Source organism: Aspergillus eucalypticola (genome assembly GCF_003184535.1).
Source record: "Aspergillus eucalypticola CBS 122712 chromosome Unknown BO83scaffold_12, whole genome shotgun sequence".
NCBI classification, from domain to species: Eukaryota; Fungi; Ascomycota; class Eurotiomycetes; order Eurotiales; family Aspergillaceae; genus Aspergillus; species Aspergillus eucalypticola.
This window is the reverse complement of record NW_020290286.1, coordinates 119,693-134,941: the sequence shown is the minus strand read 5'-3', so window position 1 is coordinate 134,941 and position 15,249 is coordinate 119,693. Positions and strand designations below refer to the sequence as shown.

At 53.7% G+C, this 15,249-nt stretch overlaps 9 protein-coding genes across 9 annotated transcripts; 6 read left to right on the top strand and 3 right to left on the bottom strand.

Annotated features, from left to right (window-relative positions):
* Window positions 1–406: 406 nt before the first annotated feature.
* Window positions 407–1,049, bottom strand: BO83DRAFT_378362 (uncharacterized protein). The gene is made up of 2 exons (XM_025531232.1): window positions 568–1,049; window positions 407–509 (listed from the first exon to the last, which is right to left on the bottom strand). Exon 1 carries the CDS (start codon window positions 900–902, stop codon window positions 738–740), a length of 165 nt encoding a protein of 54 aa, XP_025388088.1. The 5' UTR covers window positions 903–1,049; the 3' UTR covers window positions 407–509; window positions 568–737.
* A 913-nt stretch (window positions 1,050–1,962) lies between these two features.
* Window positions 1,963–2,318, top strand: BO83DRAFT_378361 (uncharacterized protein). The gene has a single exon (XM_025531231.1). It carries the CDS (start codon window positions 2,117–2,119, stop codon window positions 2,273–2,275), a length of 159 nt encoding a protein of 52 aa, XP_025388087.1. The 5' UTR covers window positions 1,963–2,116; the 3' UTR covers window positions 2,276–2,318.
* Window positions 2,319–2,643: 325 nt separating this feature from the next.
* Window positions 2,644–4,166, top strand: BO83DRAFT_337701 (amphiphysin-like protein RVS161). Its single transcript, XM_025528483.1, has 6 exons — window positions 2,644–2,767; window positions 2,863–2,913; window positions 3,019–3,064; window positions 3,135–3,208; window positions 3,287–3,434; window positions 3,507–4,166. Exons 1-6 carry the CDS (start codon window positions 2,755–2,757, stop codon window positions 3,958–3,960), a joined length of 786 nt encoding a protein of 261 aa, XP_025388086.1. The 5' UTR covers window positions 2,644–2,754; the 3' UTR covers window positions 3,961–4,166.
* A 102-nt stretch (window positions 4,167–4,268) lies between these two features.
* BO83DRAFT_312618 (aminoacyl-tRNA hydrolase) lies at window positions 4,269–5,027 on the bottom strand (the record flags this gene model as incomplete). The annotated part of the gene is made up of 1 exon (XM_025527526.1): window positions 4,269–5,027. A coding segment is annotated over one exon (759 nt), but the record flags the coding sequence as incomplete, so codon positions are not given.
* Window positions 5,028–6,276: 1,249 nt separating this feature from the next.
* Window positions 6,277–7,880, top strand: BO83DRAFT_30125 (class I SAM-dependent methyltransferase). The gene is made up of 3 exons (XM_025527129.1): window positions 6,277–6,351; window positions 6,441–6,722; window positions 6,801–7,880. Exons 2-3 carry the CDS (start codon window positions 6,571–6,573, stop codon window positions 7,687–7,689), a joined length of 1,041 nt encoding a protein of 346 aa, XP_025388084.1. The 5' UTR covers window positions 6,277–6,351; window positions 6,441–6,570; the 3' UTR covers window positions 7,690–7,880.
* A 191-nt stretch (window positions 7,881–8,071) lies between these two features.
* Window positions 8,072–9,418, bottom strand: BO83DRAFT_360645 (rRNA-binding ribosome biosynthesis protein RPF1; the record flags this gene model as incomplete). The annotated part of the gene is made up of 1 exon (XM_025529415.1): window positions 8,072–9,418. One exon carries the CDS (start codon window positions 9,416–9,418, stop codon window positions 8,072–8,074), a length of 1,347 nt encoding a protein of 448 aa, XP_025388083.1.
* Window positions 9,419–9,640: 222 nt separating this feature from the next.
* On the top strand, window positions 9,641–12,203 carry BO83DRAFT_360644 (glycine--tRNA ligase). Its single transcript, XM_025529414.1, has 2 exons — window positions 9,641–11,630; window positions 11,731–12,203. Exons 1-2 carry the CDS (start codon window positions 9,789–9,791, stop codon window positions 12,112–12,114), a joined length of 2,226 nt encoding a protein of 741 aa, XP_025388082.1. The 5' UTR covers window positions 9,641–9,788; the 3' UTR covers window positions 12,115–12,203.
* Window positions 12,204–12,382: 179 nt separating this feature from the next.
* BO83DRAFT_360641 (uncharacterized protein) lies at window positions 12,383–14,870 on the top strand. Its single transcript, XM_025529413.1, has 2 exons — window positions 12,383–12,613; window positions 12,676–14,870. The coding sequence occupies exons 1-2, from the start codon at window positions 12,476–12,478 to the stop codon at window positions 14,521–14,523; spliced, it is 1,986 nt and encodes a 661-aa protein (XP_025388081.1). The 5' UTR covers window positions 12,383–12,475; the 3' UTR covers window positions 14,524–14,870.
* On the top strand, window positions 14,623–15,220 carry BO83DRAFT_30094 (uncharacterized protein). The gene has a single exon (XM_025527127.1). The coding sequence runs from the start codon at window positions 14,722–14,724 to the stop codon at window positions 15,076–15,078; it is 357 nt and encodes a 118-aa protein (XP_025388080.1). The 5' UTR covers window positions 14,623–14,721; the 3' UTR covers window positions 15,079–15,220.
* The last annotated feature ends 29 nt before the right edge of the window (window positions 15,221–15,249 follow it).

Here is a 15,249-nt window from a genome sequence, read left to right as displayed (position 1 = left end):
GACTACCCCCAGAGTAGACAGACTCATGACTCGACCCTACTAGCAGACCTCTGGTTCAAACCTAGTGCCGGTACTATCATTTATGTCGTTGCTGCAGCACCTCTGAGTGACCCAGCAGCAGATGGCTCCAGGAGCTCTATGACCGGCTGGAGTACAGTTGGCAGCGTCCGCTTGGCCTTGGAAGTATGGGGCTTCCCACGCTAAACAGACTTTTTCCCCCTTCCAGTCGGTCGGCCGATACCAGATGATGACTCTTGAGTGCGTCTCGACAGTTGTTGGCTGCCCCCTATTCTACTTGCTGCTGACGCCACGTCTAGTCGACGTCTAGGGTGAATAAAATGCTACATTTTACGACCATATTACCATGCAAGCGACGGGCTCTGTGCAAGGTAGGCCAGCTTCTGACCATCCCTTTTCAACAGCTGGAAATTGTTACACGGCGACGTCTGCAATAGGGCCAACCTTCATCCAGCAGCCGAAGAAAAATTCTCACACCAGGATGGTGAAAGGTGTGGATCCGTCCAATAATGTTTGCATGAGGAACTTCTGAATCGAAAGTACAACTAGCATAGCGGCCGATGCGTGAGCGACTTCTTACTATTGTCTTGGGCCCATACTTCTATCGATGCCAAGATTTCCTAGGCAGCCAAGAGGCACAGCATTCTCGAATCCTCAACACTCCATGCCAATGGATAAGAGAATCGGTCTGGAGGTCTGGAAGTCTCCAATTAATGTACCTAGGTATGCCTGAGAAGGGTGTATGCATCAGATGCATCAGGTGCCTCAGGTAGGCCGGCTGCCCAATCAATAAGGGTCATCATAACAAAACATGCGCCGTACACGGAGCTGCAAACGGAGGGGACGCCGGACGCGAGCCAGATCAAGCTTGCTTGGCGCATCATGCAGCCCCAAAAAGGAACGCGAGCCCGTAGTTCAATAGGAGCCAATCCTCGGAAGGCTAGCTTGCTGAAACCCTGCCCTGGTGGAGCTCGAACAGCTCAGCAGCGCTCAGCAGGTGAGTCTGGTCTGTTGGAATGGATAGGTATTGGGGATTGTTTTGTCTGCTGGACGAAAACCACAACACTGCATATCTATGTTGAAGCACTTTCCCTTTCTATTATGTATCATTACTAATTCTCCTGACCGTCTTCAACCCAACACAAGCATGCATGATTCATCCCCCTTTGTTCGAGCCACTGCCCAATCCCGTTGTGGAATGCCGCCCTCGGCAGTCTGGCCAGCCCTATGCAGTTGTCCTCGCCCAGAAGGATCACGTCGTGCAACCCGGACAGGCAGCACCATTTTTTACCTAAGCCGAGACTAATTATGGGCAATCAAGGGCCGCCAACGACCACGACCCTGAAGGTAAGGAACACCCACCTGAAGGCCGAATGGAAATCAGGTGGATGTCAGCCATGCAAGGCTGGCCATACTAGCCTCATCGAGTAGGATTTGGGTCTGGATCCCAAACTAAGGGAGGTGCCGATGTCGATTATACTTGGCAAATTGTCTTTCATTGCGAAGTCAATTTAGTGCCCTCGTTCTTGTATATCATCAACACCTCCCTTTTGAATCTTCAAGTGCCAGTTTGTCCATTGAAGTTGCTGCTAAATGTGTTTTACAAGAGAATTGATCCCTTCGGTATACTAATCCACTATCTCCAGGAATGCTGGAGCGATGAATACCAGACTTGCCCCGTCACTGGTACACTTTGCGGTCTTTAGAGGACGGATCCCGACAAACGCGGATAAACACGGATCGCTTCGCATGAATAAGATGCTCATCCTAGTATACTATAGCCGCGGCAGAAGAAGCATCGAGCTGCAGGTGATTTTGAATAGTGTGCGCTTGCCTAAGGGGTATTGGGAGCGTGAAGAATGTTTGTGCGACCACAAACATCGAGATCAGGGTTGCATGTACCCCATACTTTCGCTTACAACTTTTACTGTCACTTGTCAGAATCTCGAATGCACTCCAGATAAATGCTACACTATTACATGAAGTTTAATGCCATCGCATGAAGTGCATTATGCGGCATGAAGTTGGTGTAGGATACATTCTGATTGCCTCATAGGGCAACAGGACATCGAAACTCCGATGTATCTTGTGTCACATCATGATGGTCGCTCGATTTGGCTGGCATCATGACGTCTCCAGCTACATCCAAAGACATACTCAGGCACAAGGCAAACCGAACCCACCCCCTTCCTCTTTGACATCACCATCCCCATCTGCCTGGAGAAGTCTCGGATTGCAGGCTGCCAGATTCCATTAATCACACGGAGAGGAGGGGCCGGCCTTATGACGTCAGAAACGAGCAGAACCGGCAGTCGGAAGTTCAAATCGGCTGGTTCGTAAATTCTTGCGGGTAATTTTACACTTTCCATTTCGTAGGGCTGTAAGTTAAACAACCGAACAGTAAGATTTAGTAAATAATTATGACACAGCCACGAGATCCAGGCAGAAAAGTGCACAGCCACAGCCACGCCAATCAATCAATCAATCGAACGTCTCCGAACATCATTCCGTCCCGCATCGGGCATCTTGCTTTCTGAGGGCCTTTCGCATTCATTCAATCAACCCTGTGTCTATTCTCCTTCCCCCTCTCCTCACATTATACGTCTACTATATCCAGTAACCCACTTTGTCCTCCACCTACGAGAGTTACCGGTTCTTTGATTTCGAACATACACACCCCACCCCCTAACTGGTTACCGGACCCCCCCCCGACCGACCGCTACTGAAGTTGCCATCATGTCCTGGGCAGGTGCGCTGAATACTCCCGTTTCCTACCTATCGATGGATCCTGCGCCGTACAGGCACCCATCCCTACCTGAATTGTCATTCTGACCGGGTCTACAGGGTTCAAGAAAAATGTCAACCGCGCTACCACGCAGGTGATGATGAAGACGGGTATGTTGGATCACAACCCCGCTCGAGTCGGGCCGAATACCTCTACGACATATTGCTTGGTGGTTTTGCAAGGAATATACTGACGCATTGGCTTGGGTTAAACAGGACATGTGGAGCGCACAAGTGATCGCGATTATGAGATTGAAGAGCGGTATGGATTGTCCGACTGATTGGAAAGGGGATGCAACTTGTTTGACTGACGTGGACACGATGCGATATAGTCGGTACCGGACGATGGAAGCCGCCGCAAATCGGTTACAGAAAGAGGCAAAGGGATACTTGGATTCGCTACGAGGTGTGTTTTGATACTTTGGTCGCTATATAGAATATATGATGCGGAGGCGGGATGCTGACGTTGGACGGTGCTGGATAGCTATGACTGCCTCGCAGATGCGGATCGCTGAGACTATTGATGCCTTCTATGGTGATGCTGGAACCAACGACGGAGTGAGTCGGAGTTATAAGCAGGCTGTGGAGGATCTGGATGCGGAAACGATCAAGGCGCTGGACGGCCCGTACCGGTACGTTTTGGAGTCATTGCTATGGATGCCCTTTTGGGCGTGGCGACTCATTGGTTGACTGGTATTTTATAGCTCGACTGTGTTGGAACCCATCTCTCGGTTCTGTGCCTACTTCCCGGATATCAACGAGTGCATCAAGAAGCGCAACCACAAGTTACTCGATTACGATTCGATGCGCGCCAAGGTCAAGAAGCTGGTTGAGAAGCCCGATAAGGATGCGACGAAACTGCCCCGGACGGAGCGCGAGACGGAAATCGCCAAGCAAGCGTATGAGCAGTTGAACGAACAGCTCTTCACTGAACTGCCCCAGCTCATCGACCTGCGAGTGCCGTACCTGGATCCTAGCTTCGAGGCCCTGGTGAAGATTCAACTGCGGTTCTGCGCGGAGGCATACTCGCGCATGGCGCAGGTGCAACAGTACTTGGATGCGGAAACGAGGGATCAGTATGCTCGGGGAGACCTGGACAACCGGGTGGAAGAGGTGTTGCAGGAGATTCGGGATTTGAGCATAGCAGGCACGGTCTGATAGTTCGTGGTACTTTGGAGTGGGAGTTCAATTCTTTGCTTGTCTGTTTTCTTCAATTGCGTGTGATGATAGCCGCTGTAATCATTCTGCATCCAAGCCTTGGCATCATTGTTAACACTATTTCTTTTGAGAGTGTTCTTGAGTCGAATCCATATGCACGTAGATGAAAGAGTAGACTGCAGAGGGAAAAGCAAGTCTAATAATATAAGGGTATCTCTAAGCCATCTCTATCTGATCTATCTATAATTACACAATAAGTAATAATATCATACAACGGCCATAAGCACCAAAAGATCCCCCCAAAAGAATCACTCCGCACCATCCCTATACAACTCATCCACCAACACCTCCAAAACCGGCCCCGCGGCAGCCCTCACAGCCTTCAGCTCCTGCTCACTCATCTCCGACAGGACATACTTCGCAACACCCCCTCGATCCCTGGTCTCGGGCCTCCCAATCCCCACCCCAATCCTCAAGACCGACAAATCCACCCCGGCCCCAAGTACATTCTTCTTCGGATTGGGAGGATACATCCCCTTGCCCCTCAAACTCTCAAACGAACTAATCAATCCCCGATGTCCCCTCAAACTCGCCTTCTCGGGCCCACCTCTCTTCACCCGGACTTTTCCCAGCGGCGCCTCCAATTCATCATGTAGGATGACTAGTGTCGGGGAGAAGTTTCGGAGGGTTGTCGGGTCAGCGCCCCGGAGATGCCATTCTGCTGCTGTAGCGTCTGATTCTGGGTTTGTGGAGAGTACATTTCCCGGCTGCACGATCTTCTGGTATATTTCGGTTTGGGTGGATGAGAGCCACGATTGGAAGTTGCGGAGGAGTTTAGGACCCGATTCGTTCATGTATGATGGGCTCGTGTAGGTTTTGTAGAATAATGGGTTGATTATGGTGCCATTGTTGGGAGAGGTGCCCACGAGAGGGACTCGGCGTGGGAGAAGTGGCGTCAGGGCTTCGAGGAGGATGTGGCCGGCGCTGTGTCGCGTCGTGCGGTATGGGCGTGGATTGCCGATTGAGGCGATGAAGAGGAAGCGTCGGGGGGTTTTGAGGGGGGAGGGGCGGTCATTGAGGGTGAAGGTGTGGTGTCGGGGTTGTGGTTCGGTGGGATGATGGGGGTAGTTGTGGTGGTGGTGGTGGTGGTGGTGGTGGATTTTGCGGATGGTTGGTGGTGATGTTCTTCTTCTTGTTCCTGTTCCTGTTCCGTGGTTTGGGCGCTGTGCAGCACTACTGCTTCATGCATCGACGGGAACTTGCTTTTGTTTCGCTTTGCTTTGCTGTTTCCACTTGATTGGGATGAATTGGTGTCCATGGCATATATGTCTTGTGTGGATATGATGATTTATTTCTGAGGTCATCATCATTTTACTGGTGTGGGTTTGGGGTTCTTTTTTATACTATACTGACTGCTACTCATTTCATCATCGCAGGAACTGTATACTTCCTTCTTACTTCTATCAACAGGACCACCCGAGTTACTTGCATGCTTATCCCGCTGAGTTGAGTCACTTTCTGACTCACATATCTAACTGTTAGTAATTAACTAATAGCAAAGCTGCTACCTATGGATCTCATGTGGAGAAATGCTCGACCAAATACCATACAAACCCTTGTCCCTGCAGCCTCAGCGTCAGGCTGTGCCAGACGCCACACTTGCACTAAAAACAGAATTCACAAGGCTACAATTACAAGATGACCGCCCGAACTGTCCCTTTAGCCTATCGGCCTAAGCGTCTCATCTCTTCCCCCCGACACTCCCAGACTAAGCCAGGCGATCGGGCCAAAATCGATCCAGGACTAGGGAACGACCACCCCGGCTGCCACAAAACGGGGAAATGAAAGGACCGCTGGCTGCATGGCGTATGGCGTCTCGTGTGCTTTTGCCTAGTCGCACTGCAGTTGGTTTCCCAGAAACTGGCCCGTTCCCGTCGATCAGAACGGGGCCTTCCAGTCTGCCTCTGCATCGATGGGTCTAGAGACTTCTCTCGGCCTCTCAGCATGCGCGGTGCACGAACTAGTCCAGCGGCCTTGGGTCGTCTATCACGGCCTTGGTTGCTGATCAACTGCCCTTCTAAGCTGGCATAGCTTCTATGCCATCTTTCCATTCTATTCTCCGGCTTTTTACTCTTCCTCTTCCTCACTGTCCACAGCCCACCTGATCGAGTTCCTCTCACTAGGCCAGCCAATGTACTATATTCCGACCATCCGGGGTCCGTCGTCCAATTTCTCGTGCTTCCCAAGCCGTTGAGAAACCTCCGAGTTTGTTCCCTCCAGCACTACCTGGACCGACTGCGTCATTCTCGGCATCTTCCGCCATCTTTGCTTTTTCTTCCTCCCTGTGGTCTTGGGCTGGAACAGACACGATGAACTATTCACCTCCTACGTGTCAGTGAAGCTCGCTATTAGCACTCGTGGCACATGTTTGACGGCCTCGTATGATCCTGATTGTGGTTGCACCTTGAGAGTTGCTACAGAAAGTGCTGCCCTAAGCTTGATCGGGCCTGACGTTGGCCTCTGTCTTCAAGAGAAGCTTCTCTATAAACCCGAGCACGCCACACCCTTCACACCCTTCTAACCGAACACCCCTCTCAACTTCGTCATGTCATGGAGGCAAAAGATCTCCAGCCGTTGGGCCAAAACGAGCCAATCGTCGAGCCCGACGAGAATGAGAATGCGCAGAAGCAATCATGGACCAAGCCTCCTCCGGATCCCGAGTCCAACTCCGAGTCAGATGCAGACTCGGACGAAGCATCCATGTATGCAATGCCTTTCTTGGTATCCTGCAATGCCAACCCCCAGTGGAGTTGCTAACCATACACCACCACCACCACCAGCAACTCGTATGAGACACACCAGCTCGACATCTACGAAGAGAATAACCGTCGCTACCCCAACGATTCATACCACATGCCGAACGATGAACCCGAACGAACCCGTCTGAACATCGTCCACCAGATCTACCTCATCCTCCTAGACGGACATTTAACCGCCGCCCCCATAGTTACCAACGCGCCTCGCGTCCTCGACATCGGCACCGGTCCCGGTGACTGGGCCATTGAAATGAGCCATGCCTACCCCCACGGCACCATCATTGCTTCTGACATCGGCGTCTTCGACAACGCCCTCGGCCATGTCGACCTCCCCAACCTCTCCTTCCACCTCGACGACGCCCGCGACGAATGGGCCTACGACATCCCTTTCGACCTCATCCACCTCCGCGGCCTCTCCGGTGCCTTTCCCGACTGGTCCTTTATCTACCAGCAAGCCTTTGACCACCTCGCTCCCGGCGGCTACCTCGAAGTCGCAGATACCGACTTCGCCGCTGAAACCATGATATCTCTCCCGCCGAACTCCTACCTACGTCTCTTTGCCTCCGCCCTCCGCTCCGCAGACTACTCAGCAGGTTATCTACGCGATCTGAGCCATCTCCAGCCCGCGCTCTTCCGTGCTCAGGGGTTCATCGATATTGATGTCCGCGAGTACACGTTCCCCATCGGTCTGTGGCCCGAGTCGCCGCAAGACCGAACCGTCGGCAAGATGGGCCTCATTGCCTTATTGGAGGGCCTGGAATCATATAGTCTGCGTGCCCTGACCACTACGTATGGCTGGGTGGCGGAGGAAGTGCGCGAACTATGTGACCAGGTGCGTGCGGAAATCTTGCAAGGCGTGTATCGCATTAGTGCGAGGGTGAAGATCGTGACGGGGCGGAAGCCATTGACGTGAGCAGAATATGCGGATATCCATCTCCTCCCCTCTTTATCTTATTCTGTTGATGACCTTATGATTATGATTTTATTATCACTTATACCATACCGTGGATCGGTATGGGACTTTGGTCAGGCTTTATCTTGAAGATATAACCTCCAATGGAGACAGTTCAGACTTTTGTATCTATTCTCTCGCACAGACCATATAGATGTGATATCTCCAACGTACATACAACAATAGAAAGCAAGTGAACAAATAACAGCAGAAGAGACCTCTTTTATCCTAACGCCCCGAACCCAATGCAGTCGAGCACAACATCAATAGGCTAGACAAAACAAAACAAAGACAACAGCGGGCAGCTACCAAACAAGGTAGGAAGCAAGAAAGAGAGCAAGAACTACAGCTGGAATTTCGTCCTTGTCTTCTCCATCTGCCCCTTCCACTCCCACTCCTGCCCACTGGCTCTCTGGATCCCCTTATCAACTCTGCGCAACTTCAACGTAAACCGGGGTCCCAATTCCTGCATACCCGCTCTAATCCCCTCCGCGCCCTTCATCTCCTTTCCATCGGAACCCACAACCGCCTTCTCCGTCTCCCTCTTCTCCCGGAACACATACCGATGACGACGGAAGAACAAGTAATCACGACTATTCAGCACCGTCACGACCTGCCGGCCCTCAATATCAGGCTGCGGCGGGAACAACGTCCGGAACAAATGCGCCGTCAACAGACCCAGCGGCGTGCGGAAGTTATTCAGAATCAGCTCGGGCCAGTGGTCCGTGGCACGTCCGTGACCCGGGATGCGCTTGCCCTCGACCCAGTTCGTCATGGAGAAGTGGAACATGGGTCCAGTGGGAAGATGCACGATGTCCAGACCGGCGGGCTTCTTCTGGTCTTCGCGGAGGATCACCACCGCCGTAAAGTTGCGGTTCGTGGCGAACTTGGAGATCTCGCGAATGGAGAACTGGTGCGCGAAGCGGTGGCGCGTGCGGCGGACGTAGACGGAGTTTGGGAACAAGTCGGTGAGAAGCTCGGCTTCGTGGTGGAGAGACGAGTTAAGAGACGTCGTGATGAGGATCTTAGGGGACTTGGGGTTCTCGGTGCTGAAGAGGGAGGGGAATTTGGACGCTAGGGCTTCGGGGACGAGATTTAGGTTGGTGCTCTTGGTCGATTGGGAGGGGCTGGTGGCGCGCTCTGTGGCTGTGGGGAGGGATGATTTGCTGCGGCCGCGAGTCGAGTCGGAGGAGGATTTCGATTTCTTCTTGCCGGAGTCTTCGTCTTCGTCGTCGTCGTCGTCGTCCGAGGCGTCTTCGTCTTCCTCGTCGCTGCTGGCGAGCATGCTGTCCACGTCGTCCTCGTCATCCTCTGATCCTTCTTCTTCGGCATCGGAGGATTGCTCGTCCTCGTTCAGGGGCCGGTTCAGCTCTTCGTCTTCCTCTTGCTTGCGCCGCTTGATGCGCTCGACGTCCACGCTCAGTCCCAGACCGTCCTCGACGTCGCTGCCGGCGTCATCCCAGACTCGCTTGCGGTCGATGGTCAGGGGGATGTTGCGCTTCAGACGCTCCTCCTTCAGCTTGGGGTTCTTGGCCTCTTCCTTCTTGAAAGCATATCGTTCGGCACGGCGAGAAGAGTCCTTGGCGCGCTTGCGCTTGATGTGGAGGAGTTTGCGCTGGATCTTGTTGCGGGGCTTCGCGTCGAGACCGACGCCCGGAGGCGGCCGGTGGGAAGCTTTCTTCGAAACCATCGTTTGCTGGAATTGGGGTGAACGATGGAGGGGTAGGAAGTAGTTGAGTCGAAGCAAATGAAGATATCAATATTGGATTACCCGTTTGGGCTATCCAAAAAAATCTGGCGGATCAAGTGTTCATCCGGCGGTGAGAATAGGCACGCTGAGTCAGCCAGGGCGCGGCTCGATTGGGAAATGAAGGGAAGTTCAGCTTTCTCGCGATCGGCCAGGAATTGGATTCCTTTCGTGATTATTTGGCGGAAGAAGGAGGGTAATTCGCCAAAAGAGAATCAAGGGCATTACAGCCCCGCATAAGTCCCTTGTATCCGCATTCCTTATCGACGGCAAACTTGAGGATTGGTGGAGAGTTCAACAAAAGGGCAAGCGGATGAGTCACTGCAGCAGCGCTCAGCGGCTGGGCGGCCTGAGGTGTCGGCGGGCATTGGGTCCCTCTTTTCGGTCTTTTTGTCCCCGCCATCCCAATCGTCTTCTTCATCGCCAACTTCTGGCTTTTCGTCTTCCCCCCACTTGCGCCAGCTCCTCCTCCTCCTCCTTTATTCTTCCTCCCCGTTCCTTTTCCACCTCCCTCCCCCGTACGCGACATCATCTTCCTCAGCCGTCCTCCAAAAAGAAGTCCACCAAAATGGCTTCCCTCTCCACCAAGACCGGCCAGGTCGTCGACCGGTCCGTCTTGGACTCTATGCTGCGCCGCCGTCTCTTCTATACCCCTTCCTTCGAGATCTACGGTGGTGTCTCCGGTCTCTACGACTATGGCCCGCCCGGTTGCGCCGTCCTGAACAACATTGTCGATCTGTGGCGCAAGCACTTCGTCCTGGAGGAGGACATGCTCGAGGTCGACTGCACCATGCTCACCCCGCACGAGATCCTGAAGACCAGTGGTCACGTCGACAAGTTCGCCGACTGGATGTGCAAGGACCCCAAGACCGGCGAGATCTTCCGCGCCGACCACTTGGTCGAGGAGGTACTCGAGGCCCGTCTGAAGGGTGACAAGGAGGCCCGTGGCCAGAAGGTTGAGGTGGACGAGGAGAAGGAGGCCAAGAAGAAGAAGAAGGTCAAGCAGACCAAGGCGGTTAAGCTGGACGACGCCGTTGTCAAGGAGTACGAGGAGACCCTCGCCCAGATCGACAACTTCGACGGCCCCGAACTCGAGAAGATCATCGCCAAGTACGACATCCGCAACCCCACCACCGATGGCAACCTCCTGCCCCCTGTGGCCTTCAACCTGATGTTCCAGACCTCGATCGGCCCCAGCAGCAACATGCCCGGCTACCTGCGCCCGGAGACCGCTCAGGGTCAGTTCCTCAACTTCCAGAAGCTGCTCGAGTTCAACCAGCAGTCTATGCCCTTCGCCTCTGCCTCCATCGGCAAGTCCTTCCGGAACGAGATCTCCCCGCGCGCCGGTCTGCTGCGGGTGCGTGAGTTCCTGATGGCTGAGATCGAGCACTTTGTCGACCCCCAGGGTGGCAAGAAGCACGCCCGCTTCGAGGAGGTCAAGGACGTCAAGATGACCCTGCTCAACCGCGACATCCAGCTGTCCGGCAGCACCAAGACCGAGGAGATGACTATCGGCAAGGCCGTCGAGACTGGCCTCGTCGACAACGAGACCCTGGGTTACTTCCTGGCTCGTATCCAGCTGTTCCTGCTCAAGCTGGGTGTGGACCCCAAGAAGCTGCGCTTCCGCCAGCACATGGCTAACGAGATGGCTCACTACGCCACTGACTGCTGGGATGCCGAGCTGCACACCAGCTACGGCTGGATCGAGTGTGTGGGCTGCGCTGACCGTAGTGCCTACGATTTGACCGTGCACAAGAACAAGACCGGCGCCCCGCTCGTTGTCCGTGAGACTCGGGCGGAGCCCCTCAAGGTGGAGGAGTGGCAGATTGACCTGGACAAGAAGAAGTTCGGTCCCCGCTTCAAGAAGGACGGCAAGACCGTCACGGCGGCGATTGATGCTCTGTCGCAGGAGCTGCGCGAGAAGCTGTCGCTCGACCTTGAGCAGACCGGCAAGATCGAGGTGGAAGTTGAGGGTGTCGCTGGCGGCAAGGTTGAGCTGGACAAGGAGTTGATCAAGATCGAGAAGCGCACGCGCGTGGAGAATGTGCGCGAGTACACTCCTAATGTCATTGAGCCCTCGTTCGGTATTGGTCGTATCCTGTACAGCATGATCGAGCAGGTCTACTGGTCCCGTGAGGGTGATGAGGCCCGTGGTGTAAGTTTCCTTCCCTCTTCTGACCTTGGTTTCTTTTTTTTTTTTTTATTTTTTTTTTATTACTATGGTTGATTGGTGATGCTAATGGATGAATTGCTAGGTCCTGTCCTTCCCTCCCGCGATTGCCCCGACCAAGGTGCTGATCGTGCCGCTGTCGACGCACCAGTCGTTCGCGCCGCTGGTGCAGCGCCTGACGACTAAGCTGCGTCGCATGGGAGTGTCCAACCGTGTGGATGACTCTTCCGCCAGTATCGGTAAGCGCTATGCGCGCAACGACGAGTTGGGTACGCCGTTTGGTGTGACGGTCGACTTCCAGTCCGTCAAGGACAACACTTTCACCCTGCGTGACCGTGACTCGACCAAGCAGGTTCGTGCCAGCGAGGACGAGATTGCCCAGGCTATCAAGTCCCTGGTGGAGGGTGAGGAGACTTGGGAGGATGTGCGCAAGCGCCTGCCCGAGTTCACTGGCCAGGAGGTTGAGTAGATGGAGAGAGAATTTGTCTAATTTAAACCAAAAGAACGCTGTCTATTTAGATGGGCTGAAGAATGGCCCTAGACCATATTCAATTCATTGATTACATGAATAGTAAGAAGATCGATCAATAATAGAGTTGCTGGCAGTAAAAAGTAACGATGGGGATCGATTCGAGCCTCGGCCGATCGCCAAGAGATCGACATGCTCTCCGCTTCGTCATTCTGGCTTCTTCTTCGCTTCTTCTCTCCTTCTCTTCTCCTTCTGCAACTCCCCCCTCCTACAATCTATCTCTTTCCCGTGCCATTCGGATAATAATTACTTCTTTCGGGGATTGAACTCGATCCATCCCCCGGGATCCCACCCGCCCAACATGGCTCCCTCCATTCCTTCGGCCAAACTGACTCTCTCATGCCCGCTCTTCGCCGCCGACTTCGACCCGCGTCATCATGGCTTGCTTCTGGTCGGTGGAGGAGGAGGTGAAGGCCGTAGTGGTGTCGGCAACAAAATCGCAAGTTCCTCTTGATATAAAGTATACTTCTGCAGCTCCATGCTAATACGTCAATTCCCCAGGCCCTCTTGAATACCTCCAAGCGCTCCGAAATCTCCGAAGTTGTCGACATCAACTTGTCGCGCGATGAGGACTCAGTCACTTCTCTCGCCGCCGTCCAGGCCGACGACGAAGCCATCATCGCCCTCGCCGGCATCAACAGTTCCGTGGCGGAGCAGAAGCGAGGCAATAACCAGCATCTGCGTTCCTTTCGCATTGATCATCCCACCCGGAAAGAGAAGGACAACAACAAGGAAAATGAGAAGACAACGAACAATGGACAAACCACCGCGCTTTCGCGAACATCATTATTTCGCACTGTGAAAGGCCCCTCCTCCGGCGCCGCCTCCCCCGACACCTACCAGCGCACCCTGCGCCTCTCCCCCTGGCAATCCGACTCGACCTCCCCGCGTGTCGCTGCCATCGCTACTGGTCTCGCCCCGGCCGGCGAGATCGTCTTCTTCAGCGCAACCCCCACCCCCAGTCCATCCGACGTGATCGGACGAATCCGTCTCAACAGCGACGAGGAAGCCGAGGACGTCGATCTCACCCCTGTCCCCGGCAACAAGGGCCAATTCCGCGTCGCCTACACCAACGGCGTCGACATCTGCATCTGCACCATCTCCGCCGACACGCGCTCCAACGCCTCCCCCGACGTACAATGCGTCTACACTACCCCCATCCCCGACAAGGGATCCCCCCGGATGCGCCCCAAGTTCCGCGCCCTCCGCTTCCTCTCCTCAACCAGCCTTCTCCTCCTCCAAAACGCCCCAGACCGCAAAGGCTGTGAGCTCGTCCTCCTGGACCTTCGCCCCGCCATCATCACCTCCGCCATAGCCACCACCAAAGAACCAACCACCAAAGGCGCCAAAGCATCCATCCTCCGCCGCAAAAAGCTCCGCAAAACCATCAAGATTGGCCTCGGCCTCGACACCTGCCTCCTCAGCCCCGACCCCACCACAAGCCAACAACAAGCCGTCATCGCCATCTCCGGCAGTGACCAATCCATCGAGCTCCTCACCCTCGAATTCAACCCCTCCACAAACCGCTACAACCATTTTCAAACCTACACCTCCCTCCGCGACGTCCACCCCTTCTCCATGACCAAGCTCTGCTTCTCCCGCTTCCACTCCCCATCTCTCCCCGTCTCCCCCGAAACCGCCCCACAATACATAAAACTCGCCTCCGTCAGCATGGGCAACACCGTCGTCGTCCACACCCTCCCCTTATCCCCCTGTCCCCCGACAAGCCGCTCCCCACGCTACGTCCTCTCCATGCCCGGCGACTCCGAAATCTGGACAAACCTCACCTCCAGCTTCGCTGCCATTCTCTCCATCCTCACCGTCTGCTTCATCCTCCAGGCCTTCACTGAGATCCGTGGCGCCATGCCTCCTTACCTCGGCGCGAAGGACTGGTTACCGCCTAGTATCCGCGATGCTGTCGCTATCCCTTATGAACCTTTTACTCCTTCTCCTTCTCCATCTATCCCTACTACCAGTTCTACTCCCATTCCAGAAGTAGGATACCCCCCGCAAATCCGTTCACTGAACGATATCCTACTCTCCTCGGGTGATCTCCAGCAGCAGCAGCAGCAGCAGCAGGGGCGTCAATCCCTCCTGATAAACTGTAATCCGGAGACGAATACCCTCCGGATTGACTCCACTGATCCATCTTCATCATCTTCCTCTGAGACTGATTCGGGTATCCATATCTGGGAAGATCTCTCCGAGGAGACTCGACACCGGTGGATCAGTCAGCTCACGCAAGCGGGTTATGAGCCATCTGGTGAAGATGTTGATGTGGAGTCGATATTCAAGGGGGTGAGGTTTGGGGATTTGTGTACCGAAGTGCCCATTCACGAGGAGTTGTGATGCCGTTTCTTGTGGTTTTGTTCCCTTTTTTCTTTTTCTTCTATATCATGGCTGGTATGTGTGTATGTATGTGTGGATGTGGGCCTGATGCAGGGTAATGGTAGGTGGCTATGATTGTGACTGTGGCTGTGGTTGGTTATTTACGTTGCACATGTTGCCTTTCTTGGATGTGGTGCTTGCTGGTGCCGATGATTGTTTATGAATAGCTCCTTTCTTTTCTTTGTTTTTCCTTTTCTGCCTTTCTGGTCCTCCTACTATACCTATGATTGTACGCTATCATGCTCCGTGTTCCATTCAACTGTACTATTATCATTGACCCGTGGGCCGCTGGTAGTTATTATGATCACAGAAAGAAATATAGTATCCTCTTTTTTACTAAGTCCCCTGGTTCCCAAGTACCCTCCTCTAGCTCGCTTCTTTTTAGCTGCATCAGTCGACCATCAATATTTTGTCTTCCCTCCTATCTTTTCTTCTCTTCCGCTTTTATACCATGCAGACGTAGTTGCTAAAAAGCTGCTCACAATGCAAGAATTCCATCATGGACTCGTCAATTGAAACAAACATGACCGGGTACATGAGGGTAACAAAACAGGTTTTTGTTGCATGTTCATATACCAGAGCATTTCAGCTCATCATTGATCTTCAGTACTCAGAGACACAGTTTTTGTGAATCGTACTTCGGATCTCTCTTCTACTTGCATTTCTTTGTCTCAGAGATGCAGCCAG

What these genes read in the sequence shown, in the direction of transcription:
- BO83DRAFT_378362 (XM_025531232.1), bottom strand. Translation starts at nt 902, where the DNA reads ATGATGCGCCAAGCAAGCTTGATCTGGCTCGCGTCCGGCGTCCCCTCC.
- BO83DRAFT_378361 (XM_025531231.1), top strand. Translation starts at nt 2,117, where the DNA reads ATGATGGTCGCTCGATTTGGCTGGCATCATGACGTCTCCAGCTACATC.
- BO83DRAFT_337701 (XM_025528483.1), top strand. An exon ending in GATTATGAGATTGAAGAGCG is followed by an intron (nt 3,065 to 3,134) that starts GTATGGATTGTC and finishes GATGCGATATAG; the next exon opens with TCGGTACCGGACGATGGAAG. An exon ending in ATACTTGGATTCGCTACGAG is followed by an intron (nt 3,209 to 3,286) that starts GTGTGTTTTGAT and finishes GGTGCTGGATAG; the next exon opens with CTATGACTGCCTCGCAGATG.
- BO83DRAFT_30125 (XM_025527129.1), top strand. Translation starts at nt 6,571, where the DNA reads ATGGAGGCAAAAGATCTCCAGCCGTTGGGCCAAAACGAGCCAATCGTC. An exon ending in GACTCGGACGAAGCATCCAT is followed by an intron (nt 6,723 to 6,800) that starts GTATGCAATGCC and finishes CACCACCACCAG; the next exon opens with CAACTCGTATGAGACACACC.
- BO83DRAFT_360644 (XM_025529414.1), top strand. Translation starts at nt 9,789, where the DNA reads ATGAGTCACTGCAGCAGCGCTCAGCGGCTGGGCGGCCTGAGGTGTCGG. An exon ending in AGGGTGATGAGGCCCGTGGT is followed by an intron (nt 11,631 to 11,730) that starts GTAAGTTTCCTT and finishes ATGAATTGCTAG; the next exon opens with GTCCTGTCCTTCCCTCCCGC.
- BO83DRAFT_360641 (XM_025529413.1), top strand. Translation starts at nt 12,476, where the DNA reads ATGGCTCCCTCCATTCCTTCGGCCAAACTGACTCTCTCATGCCCGCTC. An exon ending in GTGGTGTCGGCAACAAAATC is followed by an intron (nt 12,614 to 12,675) that starts GCAAGTTCCTCT and finishes TCAATTCCCCAG; the next exon opens with GCCCTCTTGAATACCTCCAA.
- BO83DRAFT_30094 (XM_025527127.1), top strand. Translation starts at nt 14,722, where the DNA reads ATGAATAGCTCCTTTCTTTTCTTTGTTTTTCCTTTTCTGCCTTTCTGG.